Source organism: Apium graveolens, chromosome 2 (genome assembly GCF_009905375.1).
Source record: "Apium graveolens cultivar Ventura chromosome 2, ASM990537v1, whole genome shotgun sequence".
NCBI lineage: Eukaryota > Viridiplantae > Streptophyta > Magnoliopsida > Apiales > Apiaceae > Apium > Apium graveolens.
Window position 1 is genome coordinate 18936014 of NC_133648.1, and position 15167 is coordinate 18951180.

At 32.7% G+C, this 15167-nt stretch overlaps 1 protein-coding gene and 1 long non-coding RNA gene across 2 annotated transcripts; both read left to right on the forward strand.

Annotated features, from left to right (window-relative positions):
• Nucleotides 1-7952: 7952 nt before the first annotated feature.
• Nucleotides 7953-10297, forward strand: LOC141707067 (uncharacterized). Its single transcript, XR_012568953.1, has 2 exons — nt 7953-9471; nt 9546-10297. It is a non-coding gene; the product is annotated as an uncharacterized LOC141707067 (long non-coding RNA).
• Nucleotides 10298-12146: 1849 nt separating this feature from the next.
• Nucleotides 12147-14728, forward strand: LOC141705849 (uncharacterized). The gene is made up of 5 exons (XM_074508724.1): nt 12147-12294; nt 12445-12577; nt 12729-12832; nt 12992-13163; nt 13239-14728. Exons 1-5 carry the CDS (start codon nt 12254-12256, stop codon nt 14559-14561), a joined length of 1773 nt encoding a protein of 590 aa, XP_074364825.1. The 5' UTR covers nt 12147-12253; the 3' UTR covers nt 14562-14728.
• The last annotated feature ends 439 nt before the right edge of the window (nt 14729-15167 follow it).

Sequence of the window (15167 nt, forward strand, 5' to 3'; positions counted from 1 at the left end):
GAAGGATTATTAAAGTAAGGATCGGGTGACTCGATAGTGAAAGGAGGCACTCGTGCTTGATGCATGTGATTTTGTGGATGGATATGTCGTTATGATGAAAAATGGTAGTTTGGAGGTATTGTAAGTCATTATACGGGTTTTAGTAATTCTCAACAGTTGAAAGAACGAGATGAATGGATTCTTGTTCAAGGGTAGGCATTGGCGAACGGACGTTGATGGTTTAAAGGTGACCGTTAATTCAGTTTCGAAACTGTATTGGGTTGAAGGGGAGGATTGTTGGGTTTAAACCCAACATAATACGAGCTTGGTGATAGACAATTATTATCATAATTGGATTGAATAATATTGTATGAGTTGACAATTATTATTGTAATCGGATTAAGTATGTTTTGTTGGCTAAATTTTGGATGACTATATATACATAGTAATATCACGTTTGCTAGGTATGCTTAAGAGATATAGTCGTCTTAGGTATCGGGCGATAGATGCTTGAGCATTGGTTGACTCAAGTATCAGTTTGGGTTACTGCAGTGTTATGTATTGATTATATTATTGATAATTATTTGGATTAATAATACAAGATGGGACATGATTTTTTCGCGTCATATATGTTGTATGTGTAACAACTGGAATTTTCACGATATAATTGCGTGAATAAAATATAATTTTTGTGATTGATATGTGAATATGTGGAAATAATAATTGTGTTATATATATATATATGTTGTTCCAGTTTGACGAGTCACTAAAAGATTTAAGTTACGATATGAAAGTGTGATCGAGTCGGTTGGTCGGGCCGTCAGGAGGGATGCGACCCGTTATGTGAAAAGTGGATTTAATAAAAATTTTGAAATGGAAAATGAGTAAAATATGTAAAAGTATGTCAGTGGAACAATCCTCTGTGTACTTGTGTCTATTTGGATTCGAGTTTGCGAAATTGTATCGTTATTTAAATTATCGGTTATCTCGTACATGCGTAAACAACTATAAAATAGAATATGTGTAAAGACGTATAAATACGAGATGTGGTTGATGTTATTATGTGAATATATGTTATTTGATATACGTGTGCGAATTTGTGATTCTTGAGTTTTTTAAATATTTTTTAAAAGGATTTATTGGGTGAAAATAAGGGTTATTTGATTCTTATATATTTTTATAAAAATATCAGATTATGTTCAAATTATGATATTTATTTTATTATCTCTGCAATGCTGCTAGAGACTTTTTAAAAATGAGAGTTGGATTTATTTTAATTAACTGGTATTTTAGAATGATTATCAAAGGTTATTCCCATTATTAGTGACTTATTTGTAAAATCCATAGAAAATAAATTATTCGCTCAAAAATAATTTTAAAAATAGGAGGAGATGGCTAATTTCATATTCTATATTTTAAAAATAAAATATAGTTTATTTTTTATCTTTAGGAAATGGTTTTACGATATTTAAATTGTTTTTAATTAATTGGTGAACAAAAAGGTTAGTAAAAGAAAATCAGAAAATTGGATTTACCAATTACCCTTTTGCCCCTGCCAAACCCCCTTATATATTCCTCCTATTCCATTTCTTCTCCCCTGTGATCGATCAATCTCTCTCTCTCTCTCTCTCTCTCTCGAGTATTTTTTATTCTTGGCTAACTTTCGATCCATATTCAGATTCATGCTTCTCTTGGCTGTGTAATCACGAATATATGGATGCATGTATGTGTAGTTGTGTGTATTGGTTGTGTGGGATGAAACCCACTCCAGTTTCTTTGTTAAATTCGAGTTTTACACTCGAATTTTTGGGTGTTGAATTCGGTTTGATCCTTGCATGTTGATTTGATGTTTGGTTCTTGAACATCGATAGGGTTTTCGGGTGGAGGACGAGTTTCAAGCCTTGTTGCCATTGTTGGTGATCTTTGGTGAGCCGGTGGTGGGATATGATGTCGATACTGAGCCTTAATAAATAATAAAAACTTGTTTATTTACTTGCATATCGAATTATTTGCCTAATTTAGATTTTATGGATTTGATTTGAGTATATGAATTTTAATTCGAATAAGTATAGGATTGATATGTAATTAGTCAATTATGTTTAATTAAGTTATGATTTTCAGATTTTCAGAATCGAATTATTGTCTTTCATTCGGTTTTGGGTTCAGTTCATTGATTAATTCAGTTCGAATTATGTCCTATTGGTATGTAGTGGTTCGATTGACATGTTACTTACTTGAGATTTGATGTATAATGGGAATTAGGTAATTTAGGATTTCTAAAGTTATGATTTAATTTGATGAAATTGGTATAATAAAAGGGATGCATGCTTGATTAAAAAGAATAATAAAATGTTTATGTGCAATGTCTAGTTAATTGCTGATTGTTTGTGAGTTGCAAAGATTATTAGGAATTGATTGGTTGAATTGGATTAAGTGGTTAGTGAAATTACGAATGGGTCATGTCGAATTTTCGTTAGGAATATAGAAATCAATTGTATTTGTTTCGATAATTGTGTGTTGATTATTTTATGATTAAGATTAAGTAATAAGTTAATGTATGTTTTATATAATCGAGTATATAAATTGACCTAGCGAGTCAGAGTGGAAATAATAGAAATGTGAGATATATGTGGAATTATATGACTTGGTGTTATGTGTTATATGATGTTAAAGTCATAAATGAGTTGGTTTAAGTAACGCGAATGGGGTAGGAATTAGACGTTAGAGAAACGTTGATTGTTTACGAGGTTCCTAATTATGATATGTTTGATATTGTAGATTTGGAAAGCGAAGACATTCAAACTAGGAAAGGAAAGGAAGTTCTAGGTGGTAGTAATTTAATCCGTGTAAAAAAAGAAAGTTTTTGAGCCAAGTAACTTTGCCCTTATCTTGTGATATGATCACAAAGACTGTTATGGTATGAACTGATAAAGAGAATGACCATAATGGTACTGTTGTTGAATCTTGTTGATAAACCCGGATATTAGTTTGTTTCCTTTCAAGTACGTTTACCCTGTTTCATATTGATATCTTGTTCCCTATGTTACCCTTTTACCTTATATTCCTGATGATTCGTTCTCTTAATTAATACTTACGTTGACCTAGATTCCCCTTCTTGACAGACTTATGCATTATTATCGTACTGTTTTTTTGATACAGCTTTGCTTTATAACCATGATAATACCTATGCTCGATCTCGATCATTTTCCCAACTTACGTTCCTTTCTAGTGTATTTGTTTATTCCACCCAAATTCTTGAATTGAATCTAAGAATGATTTCGATTTGATAGAGTCCAAATGATTTGAAAGGCTGGTAATACTCAAAAGGAGTTTAGTTTGAATTTTTTATGTTTTCCAATATAAAGATTTTCTAGGAATTTCTAAAGATTGGATAGGGACGTAAGAGGCTAGCGGGGCTAGTCCAGTCGCATAAGAGGATAGCAGGGCTAGTCCAACATTATAGGCTGAAAAGATGCCATAGGTACCATATGACCGGATGGAGGTCTGTAGGGCTTATCACTCGTACTATATTTAAAAGATGGATAATCTAATCAAGGGTTCTATGTTGATAAAAGTGAAAGTAAAAGATTTTGATCGTGATTTAAGCACTATTTATTATATCTTGATTTGAAAATGAAATTGTGTTAATTGAAACTTCTCAAAGTTGTTAGAACTTACTCGAGAACCCTGTTACTTGATTTTAAGCAGAAAATCTTGAACCTTAATCTTGAATCCTTGAACCCTTATCTCGAAGATCCTTTCTAGTTTTTTACTAAGTACTGCCACATAATTGTTTGATATTAAGAATGCCATTTATGCTTATGATATTTAGAACTGTTTACTAGTTACTTGCTGAGCCTTCTACCTCACTTGTTTGCATTGATCTACCCTTGGCAGTTAATCAAGAAGATGACCGGACTTAGGCGCACCGCTCGTAAGAGTGTTCCTCGCGGTACTTTCCGTACCGTTAGATTCCGGGTGGAAGATCAGGTAGATGCAGTTTGAGGAAGCATTGGTAGTTGGTGGATTGTAATAGCCGGTTTTCAGATACTTTTGGGTTATCTGACGATTCCAAGTCGGGATCGTATTTTGAATAATTTGATAAAAAAAGATTGTATAATAAATTATTTTCTGGTTGGTAGTTGTAATCTTATCTCATATTTTATCATGTGTAGATCCTTGTAACTTTCGAGATTTATTTTAATTATGCTATTATATTATAGTTTTTATATTAGTGTTTTGGGTCCTTATTCCTAACCCCGAATTTGAGGGTGTCACATTATGCATATTCCATATTGGTAAATTAAATTTCGTATGTGTGTGTTTCCTCCTAACAACCGGTTCAAATAATTCTTGCCTTGATTATTTTTAAATCGGTTCGAAAATGAAAGGATATCGAAAACTTTCATCCATCCAGATTCCAGAGTACCAGGGATGACAAAATAATCTGATACGACAGATACCCGATTCGAAACCCGATATTTTGGATATACCGAACCCGAAATTTTAGGTTTGGATTTGGATATCAACGATATCGAACAGATAACCGATCTGAAATCCGAAAAACAATCCAAACCCGAAACCCGATTAACACCCGATACATAAATAACAAATTATATACAATATTTTAGATGTAACACATAATTTACATATTTTCATTGTATTATTTGAGTAGTAATATATTAATGTCAAGATTGTTAACACTCATTTAGTGAATGACTCCCTCTGTTTCGTTTTAATAGTCGCTCGACTTTTCTGCACTCATTTCTAAGTGCTTTGACCGCATAGTTAAAATAATAATTTTCAAAAATTTATTTCTTTAAATAAAAATATCTAACTTAAACTTTTATTTACAAAAAGAAAATTTAAAAAAATGATATTTTTTAGTATGTGATCAATGCATCTTGAGTTTTTTAAAAATGATAATTTTTATATTCTAGTATTGTTCTTAGTTTATGTATAGATTGTAAATTTGCAGGGCACTTTTTTTCCCTTAAGAGTTTTTTTCATAGGATTTTACTGTTGTGGGGTTGTAGGTTATTTTTTCAGACATTTAAAGGTGATGTTATCTAAGTTTCCGAGAGTACTTGCTTACTCTTCAGTTAGATGATATACTTTCAATAAATGAAATAAACTTTGTTCCTCAGGATTGGTATCTCTATCCTTCCAGTTTGTAATCTTGATATTTATATCAATGAAATTTTTTTTCTAACAAAAAAAACTCTTTATTTCAATCTAGACTTTTATTATTTTAAGATGTAATTTGTATGTATTTAAAAAAAAATCATTTATGATAGGATACTAAATATTACGTTATTAACATATCTTAGATTTCACTTATTATGTCAGCCCATGCAAAATATATGTCTGACTATTTATTAATTACTGCTTTTAATTTTAGATATTATATAAATGTAATTAATGATGTTTGCATGTATAAAAGATTATTAAATTTGACTATAATATTAATAATTTTGAAAACCCGAAAAATATCCAATCAAATCCGAAACCTGAAAAATTTGAATTTAAATGTAAATTTTACAATAATCGATTTGAAGCCGACTGGTTGCTGTATGTAAGAGTACTCCTTACTCCCGCATAATTTATTTTTAAAACACTGATGAAGACTACATCCATAATGTAATAAAATTCATAAATTATAAGGGATTTGCTAAAAATGTTGCTGAAGAAACGAATGAAGGCCGCATTGTGTAGTAAATTATACCATAGGGCACTTTGAGAGTTTGAGTTGATTCATAGTCAACACTCAACAGACTAAATTAAACTAATCTTGGTGGTTTTCTTATGAGTTATGACGATTCCCCACTTTAGTGAGTTCTAGAACAGGCCCACAGCTGCAACGTCATTACAGATGTATCCAATTCGCGCATCCCACGTGCACATCAGTACATCTTATTTATTTTAATCCACGTGTACATCTTTCTTTTTAAAATCCACATTTACATCCCACCTAAAACTAAATTACATCGTTGCACTTATTTTATCCATTAAGATCTCGTTGTGATGCTGATGCGCCAACTCGTGTACTGTCTTAAATACTCTCTCCGTTTCATTTTAATAATTATTTGACTTTTCTGCACTCATTTCTAAGTGTTTTGACCACATAGTTAAAATAATAATTTTTAAAATTTTCTTTTCCTGAATAAAAATATATAACTTAAACTTTTATTTACAAAAAAAAAATTTTAAAAATAATAATTTTTACTATGCGGTCAATGCATCTTGAGATGTGTGCACAAAAGTCAAGAGACAAATAAAATGAAACAGATGGAGTATATGATTGGAATTATAAGCTAAATTCATTACTCCGTCTGTTCCTAAATACTTTTCCTATTTGTGTCGTACACGTTTGCTAATGCACGTTTTTTATTGTTAATATCTTTAATTTTGTATTAGTATTAAATATAAAAACTTCACTGTATTAAAATACTCGTAAACACGAATACAACAAGATCACTCATGACTATGTTTGATCTTATAGATTAACCATAAATTAGTAGTCAATCGTTTAACGTGAACATCATAAAAGTCAAATTAGGAAAAGTATTGTTGTACGGAGGGAGTATTATACATTAAATATATATTTTTTTAGGACTTTTCTCTAACATGGTATCAGAGTTTATAAGATTTGATTTTCAGTTACTTCCAACATTCTTATAATTTATTGTGAAAACGAAAATAATAATGTCCCAAATATAGCTGCGCGTGTTTCACTTTTCGACCCTGGACTTTCGAGTGAAGGGAAGTGAAGACCGAACACTTTTCAATTAGAGTGAAGGGAAGTGGAGGCTTATTTCAAAATCCTAATATTTTAGATGAACTGATTAATTAACATAATATAATTTTATTTTATTTTTCATTTTCACCTCATTTTTAAAAAGCCGCTTAAGTGATAACGGTTAATAGTTTTTTTTTTTGAATTCAACGGTTAATAATTTGTTGTTGATTAAATTCTAATTCATTTCGAGATTTATTTGAATTCTGATTTTATCTCAAAAATTTGTTAAAATATATACTAATCTGTTAGTTATATATGTTTAATTAATGAAACAAATTTACATGACAAGAAAGGCAAACAAACTTATTTAAAAAAACAATTAAAATATTCAAGACATCGGAAAGCCGGTTAGACTTGCTTTTCGATCAAAGATCATTCCGAATACTAAATTACATTTTTTAATTAAAAATCTATAAGAGTTGAGAGCTACAGGATTGTTGGTTGCAGTTTAGGCAGAATGCTTTCTGACGTTCTCTTTGAAATATTGTGCAACGTTTCTTCTACACTCATTTGTCAAAATTTCAACCCTTGTTTATTTATATATATATATTTGATGATTCAAAGTCCATTCTTTTATTCACAGTAACAAATATTGACAGAAACAAAATGGTTAAATTGACCTATTTTGAATTTTGTGAATTTTGTTTATTCACACAACAAACGCCCGCTACAACAAATCATAGATGTGTAAAATATAATTTTAATGTCACTGTATGCAGGAGTGGATTCAGAAATTTTAGTTTAGGAGGATATCGGGCAAATTTTGAGAATACACGTTTATATTTTTGAATTTTAGGAGGCACTTAAATATATTTTCAAAAATTTAATGGTGAAAAAATGTAAAATTTAATTTTATGGGAAACGCTTGTACCCCGATGTGACGTTCCTTATTAGATACTCTCCTGAATATATGAATGACAGTTTTTTTACCGTGTATGATATGTTACAAGAATCGTTTTCTATTTGAATAGGACAATAATCTCGAAGTTCTAGTTCCGCCTGTACTCCTATGCTCGAGCCAAGAAGCTTCTTTGCTTGCAGAATTGGTTTGTGGTACCAGTTTTACTATGTGGTACCAGTTTTACTAGAATGCCAATCTGTTTTAAAGGCGGCTATGGTTGCAGTAGTTAGAAAACTCCAGGTTGTTGAGGTAGTTGACTTGGATTTTTCTCAAGATTTTTGCGCCTACCAACAACGGAAAAGAATTGAGATAGCAGTCAAAACGTGTTCAATCGCACTATATATTTTAGTTGAATTCATACTCATCCACATAAAGCACACTGGAGTTTAATATATGAAGAAAAACCACATACTCAATGCACAGGTCTATATAATCAATTTTAGCTAACATCTTCACTTCTCAAACTTACAACAACACTGTCCTGTCCAGCTACACCATACCAACCATGAATTCCCTTGTCAAAAACACCACATTGCGCTTCAGTCGCAGAGGGTCTGATCACGCCTCGTACGAGCCTCTCGATCAAAGTTATGCCTCGGTTGGAGAGGAGAATTATCGCAAGAATTTAACTACCTCACGACGCAAGGTAACTAGCGTTGATCATGATACCAAAGCTTTTGCTTATAAGCGTGACAGAGCGAAGAAAAGGCTGATTTACCTTCAAAGTTACAATTTAGGATCAGGGAATACATCTTCCAGAAAAATGCTCAGGTCTCGGAAACTTAAGAAGGCTGCGTTTAGAGTAAAATCAGTGGCTGTATCAGTTGTTTCATTTATACGGATAAGCTCAATCACGGTCTGCAAATCAAGATTAGCTGTCAATGTTTTTTCTCCCAGGCCAAGTCAAGCTTCTTGTTGAGTATCTTATTTTCTGAGATCTTTCGAATTCAGATACAACTAATTGTGTTGTTACTGAACTATAGCCAATCCTGATGGCATCCGATTCATATTTCTATGTACTGGAGCCCGAGAATGTAAATAATGCCATCTCTTTTGTTATGTGCTCTCTACAATATGTGATGTTTCCGGGATAATAACAAACGGTTGTAGTTCCAAATTCTTTAAGTATCTGCAAAGAGTCACTACTATTGATATCCTTATGTCATTACAAGTTTGCAGGGCCATAAGCTTTTTCTTTTACATATTTTTCATTACTATTGAGCTCTACAGTGAAAACACATTAAATCAACAGCTTGAATGAAATTATTTCAAGTTATCTTTAAAATTGTCACAAAACCTGGCAGAAGCGATTTCAATAAAAAACTGCGGAAGTTGCATCAAAATGCACTTCAATGATTTGCCAAATGACGCATTCTATGAATATCGATAGTAGCAATTCAACAGGATGTCAAAACCATCAACTTAGACGGCCTATGTCAAAATTTAGTAAATAAACACTAGGTTCATTCTTAAGCCACACACATGTAATGAATCCCTGAAACTATGGTGAATGTTTCTGAAACAATCTATATCTTGTTATCAATGCATCTCTAGTCAGATTTTGGCCAACAACAGAAGGACAATCGTTCTTTCTTCTTCCTGTTTCTCGCCCTCAGAGGGTGCCATAGGCCTCGCAAAGGGCCCAACGTCTCTTTGCATGTGATATGGCTTATAATTCCCATCCAACAATGAATAGACCTCCACCTTCATTTGCCACAGTGCATCCTGACGAAAATGCCACATTCCCTCTTTATCAGCATCACAGGAAATCTTCTTCTGGCCGTCCTAGAAGGTCTGGAAATTGTTGCCTCAGGTGTATTTGTTGTTGTTACTGTTTCCTCTTCATCCTAATAATCATTCTCGCAGGACTTTCTTTATATTTTTACACGATTCTGAAGCCTCACGTGCCTTCTTACAAGGTTCAATCAATCCATGTAAAAAACTTTGAACCTCTTCCGGATTTAAGCCTGAAAACAGAATTTATTGTAAATGTAGAGGCCAATAATCCTAACGCTCATATCAGTGTAATCTACGGAGAAGGGAGCAATGTAGTACTTTGGTACAGAGACCACAATCTTAGCCAAGGGAAACTACCAGCTTTTCGACAGGGCACCAAAAACATAACTCTGATGAACATCGACATGAATGGAAAGAATAAAGTTGAATCAGGTCTTCAAGAGGCACTACGCGAGGACCAGAAAAACAAGATGGTTCCAATGATTGTGGAGGTGAAGGCACCTATAACTGTTGTGGTGGGAAAATTTAAACTGAGGGAGTTTGTGGTATATGTGAATTGCTCTTTGACACTTGATAGCTTCTCACCGAACAAAAAACCAGAAATTTTATCAAGCACATACACGGTACATGCTTCGTTATAATATGCTGCCTCAAAGATAGCAACATCCAACCTAGTCTTCATAAATTTCTTCTGTATCTCGATGTGATACTTGGGTTGACACTATCCAACAGCGTCACTTAGCGCACTTAGCGGATTTATGATACCAACACAGCAAGCAAAAGCTTAATGTGTATGTTAATATAGCGACTTCTCTCGAAAAGGCTACATATATTATAAACAGATGTTATGAATTACATGTGCAGCTTCAGTTTTTTGCCAACTGACATGGCTGTTTTCTGTTTTGTGGTTGGATCTGCAGTTGATGAAAATGTTAAAATAATAATATCTATACCTGAACCTGAACTATGAAAAGATAAGTAACTAGGAAACTAACATGAAATTGAAACCTCCCCACACAGTAGAATCAACAAAAAAAGTCCAAATCCTTGGACATCTAAGAATTAGCATTTTCATTAGACATTTAATATTTGATAAAATGAATCTACGATAATTAAAATTTCGAGACTTTGCACGAATTGTGTCCTGCAGAGAGATTTCACAATTATTAGATGTTTTTCAACACATTCAACTTGTTTTTTTAATATATTTTCATAGTTGTCGTGATTTTTTAGAATTTTAAACGAACCGCACTGTTCGTTAACCTCGTCCAATTCGCCCAAGTTCGCTTATCGAACTCGAATTTGAAAAACGAATCTTGTCCGATAATTTTAACGATTCGAACCGAACTTTTCTGGTGTTCGACTCGAGTTCGGTTAGTTCGTTAAGCTCGAGTTCGGTTTGAAAAAAACAGTATATTGATAATATTATATTTAAAAATTATATTATTAATAATATATATTAATTATATATTTTTTAATTATTTCAAATAAGTATTTTATTCGTAAAAAAATTAATTAATAATTGGCTACAATTTTTTACAGAAAATAAATTTGAAATTATTTTTCAAAAAAATATAAATTATGTTCACGTAGAGTTCGTATTCGTTTATACTGAGTTCAGGTCGATATGTTTGCAAACCATTGATGTTCAGTTCGTTAAGATTTTGTTAAAGTTTATTAAAAAATTAGGCACTGCTCTAGATATTTTATTAACCACGATTATCAGGGGATGTTATACTTGACTATGTGTTCGGTTAAAGCGCAGCTAATTAGGTAAGCTAAAAGCTAAAACACGCATATCAACTGTAAGTCATTTTCTGAGCGAACGAAAACTGCAAGTCATTCACTTTCACCAATTTTTGTGTCTATATTTCAAAATTGTTATATCATTATTTAAATTTTTATTATATTGCTTTTTTGGAAAATAATATGTTTTTAATAATTATTCATTTAATATGATTGACTAAAAATTAAATATTTTATTGATGACAAAATGGGTGGGGGAATATAATATAATCATGTTACGTCCATTTATTTTGGAAATCTTGTAATCTATGCTCATTTTTAATTGGTACATCAAAATATCAAATAATCATGAAATTTTGATTATTATCTTAGTTAATTTCACTATAATCTTGAATTCAATTCAAAAAGACTGAAATTAACGCACTTTAATTTACAATAAATTTATTATGAATTTTACAATATTACTAATTTATGTGTAGAAAGTTTTATGAATTTTAAAATATAGATAAGAAAAAAGAATATGATGTTAATATAGTAGCCTAAAACCCTCATTCGAGACCTGCTAATGAACGAATTTAAATCTATCCATATTTTAAGCGCATTATTCTAATTTAGTTATAATTTTAAATTATTATCAAATTTTAATCCTTTAACCCGTCTTATTATTAATTATCTAATTTTATTTTAGTTTTAATCTAATATTAACTGTCCGAAATGTGATCATGTGCAATAAACTCCTTCAACACCCTTAATATAAATCTTGGATATAATATGCATGATATTTTATTTTTTAGTTTAATATGCGGGGTAATAAATAAAATTTTAAAGATAAAATTAAGTAAAAAGTTGATAAATATGTTAACTAGGTTAAAAAGCAGTAAAATTAATAAATTAAAGGAAGTGTGGGTGTACTAGTGGACTAGTGCATAGTGGGCAGTTCCAGGAGAACAAGGCAACCGTTTGGCGCCACTTTCCTCATTTTCTCAACCCACTCCTCCTACTCTTCAATTTTCAACACATATATATTTTTATTTATATTTATATTATAAATTCACCAACTAGAACTGAAGCTTTGCAAATTGAGAACAAAAATGTTGGAAGTAATTTTTGGATGGAGAAAAGCATCTAAATGGTAAGTTCTTCTATTCGCTGCATGCTCTTATTTGTACTGGTTATTTTACGTGTCATGTCAGGTACAACTAAATTTGTTAGAATAATATAAGATCCTGGAACACCTTGATTTCTGAGCTTCTTTCTTATTATTTTGAATGGTTGGTTGCAGTAAGAAATTGCTCAGAAGGGTGCAGTGCCGCCTTAAACTGCTCAAGAACAAGAGAAGCTCGATTCTGCGCCATTCACGCGATGATGTTGCTCAGCTTCTCAGATTTGGCTATGATCAAAATGCCTTCACTCGGGTCTGTTAATTAAATTTGTTTACAATTTTATTCGATGTAATTATCGTTGTTTCTGGATTCAGTACGTTAAATCTACCTCAGTCTTATTACTAGTGAATCTTGGAGTGCTAGAGGATGTGACCATTTACTTTTTTTACATAATGATATGCAGATTGAGAATATTATTAAGGATGAAAGCATGTTGGCAGTGTATGATCTGTTGGAAGCTTTCTGTGAATTTATCATTATTAATCTTCCCTATATCCGAAAGCACAGGTACTGAATGTTTCATGCCCTCTATCTTATGTTTAGTAATTAGACTTTTTTTTTATAATTTTGTTACAAGTGTAGTGATAATCAGTTTCTGATCTGTTTTGTTGAATAAGTTGGTTGAACAAGTTTAAGATAAGGTGTGGTAATATTTCGTGTTTTCAGGGACTGTCCTAATGACATTAAGGAGGCAGTGTCAACTCTTGTATTTGCATCTGCAAGATGTGGGGATCTGCCTGAGCTTCGCAAGCTTAGAAATCTGTTTGGCAAGCGTTATGGTCAGAAGAATACAAAGATTGCTCTTGAGTTACTTCCTGGAAATCTCGTGAACCAGACAGTAGGTTGCTTAAACCTTTTGTTGATGTATTGTGAATGCCTCTCAGCTTATGTTTCTTAAATTTTTATTGAACAGATCAAAGAAAATCTCTCCATGAGCTCAGTGACTGATGATGCTAAATATAAATTGATGGATGAAATAGCTAGCAGCCTTCAAGTGAAACCCTTGGCACTTGAGTACAATTCCGAGTGGCAGCAACTTGAAACAACGAATCCTGAAAGCCACAGCCTTACGCAACTTCAAGAAAGCCAAAGCAGTGACAGTGAAACAATTCCAGAAAGTGGCATTTATGGTAGGCAGAGCGAATATGGAGGCTCTGAATTACAGGCTTTGAATGTCAGCAAGGATGAAGAGAATGAAGAGGGAATTAAATCTCCACTAGTACCATATTACTCAAAGCAAACTTTTCTGACTGATGGACACAAAGGAAGAATATATGAAGATTCTACATCAGAAATTTTATCGGACCAAAAGCCAGAAAAAATCGTTTATCTAGATGATATCGAGGAGTTTAAGTATCCCACTTGCAAAGATGAAAATAGCATCCAAGATCAAAGACTTTTTCTGTTCAAATCATCTAATTCAGCAAGAAAGAAATCTGAAGTCTGGTATGAGGGAGATGCAGAGCTATATAGCTCAGTCTCAGTGGATAAGAAAACAAGCTCAAGAAGCTATATGAAGAACAGGAAGGCAGATGGGAATAAATGGAGGAAGAGATTGCATTCTTGGGAGAACAGAAAAGCTAACGATGTTGAATCTGCTATATATTATGGGTTTTTTGTAAATCCAAATCATCAGCCTTATGACCGCAGAGATCATCCCAAAAAGATGCAAAAGAAAGACAGTCAGAAATCGTTTAGTACATCAGACCAGCACTTTGAAAGTATAGTGAATAACTGCAGCTTGGAAAATCCTTGTTATATATGCATTGGTACTGACAAAGAGGATTCTGAATGCCCACCATTGCAGCATAAGAGGAGAATTGCAGCTGTGGAACGTTCTCCTGGGCTCTACAATAATCCAAGTTCCTGCAATGGAGTCACAATTGCCAAACCCAGGACATTGCACAACGAAAAGATGTGTATAGATCTTCTTCCTGGCAAACAATCATGTCAAGCGGAGAAGAAAACAAAAGGCGTTAGCACCTTGATTAGCCAGAAAGAAACTCAACAATTTTACTTGAGGTCCATAACATTGCCACCTAAAAGGCCTAAAGAAGATCAGGCTGACGGCATTCTCCGGTCAAATTCATTCCCATTTAAACAGCCAGCTGATCATTGGAGTAATGCACCTCGTATCCATCCCAATTTGCCTGACTACGATGAATTAGCAGAACACTTTATAACTCTCAAGAAAGCTGCATTGCAGAAACAGCACCAGAAGAAAGTAGTGACTTAGGCATGTTAGTCTTTAGCTCATTTGTTTTGCAGTTCATCTGCCATTCTCAATATCGTTCCATTAATTTTTTTGAATTTGAAATAATTTGTAGATTTCATGGCTCATTCTATTCTGAAAAAAGTTGGGAGTTGTTTATTTACTGTGGTCAAAATTCCAATGAAAAAAAGCTGTTTTAATGCCTAGTTATTTACACTGGTATGTAATGAACATTCCAAACTATTTTTATTGTGCCTCTTTATGTTGTGATCTGTAGGAATAGCCTCTAGATTACTAAACATTATATCCCAAAAATTATATTTCAGATGAAAAAGTGGAGTAAAGCTGAAGAATGAAAATTCAGCCTTAAAATGGGAAGAAGCTGCTGTATCACTTGTTTATAGCAGAAGCATTATTATTAAGTCCGAGTTACTGAGATGGTGAAAACGAATGAAACTGGCACAAATAGCTGCAGGAAGTACAAATGAAGAAAGTATAAGTGGAGAAAAGGAAGTAAGCTCACTCCAAATCAACTAGCCTAAGTTATTCCCCTGCACTCAGGCGCTTGCTGCAGATTACTAATCTCGTTATACAATGTTCTAACAAATAATTGGAATTGACATTGAGCAC

What these genes read in the sequence shown, in the direction of transcription:
- LOC141705849 (XM_074508724.1), top strand. Translation starts at nt 12,254, where the DNA reads ATGTTGGAAGTAATTTTTGGATGGAGAAAAGCATCTAAATG. An exon ending in CCCTATATCCGAAAGCACAG is followed by an intron (nt 12,833 to 12,991) that starts GTACTGAATGTT and finishes TCGTGTTTTCAG; the next exon opens with GGACTGTCCTAATGACATTA. An exon ending in GAAATCTCGTGAACCAGACA is followed by an intron (nt 13,164 to 13,238) that starts GTAGGTTGCTTA and finishes TTTATTGAACAG; the next exon opens with ATCAAAGAAAATCTCTCCAT.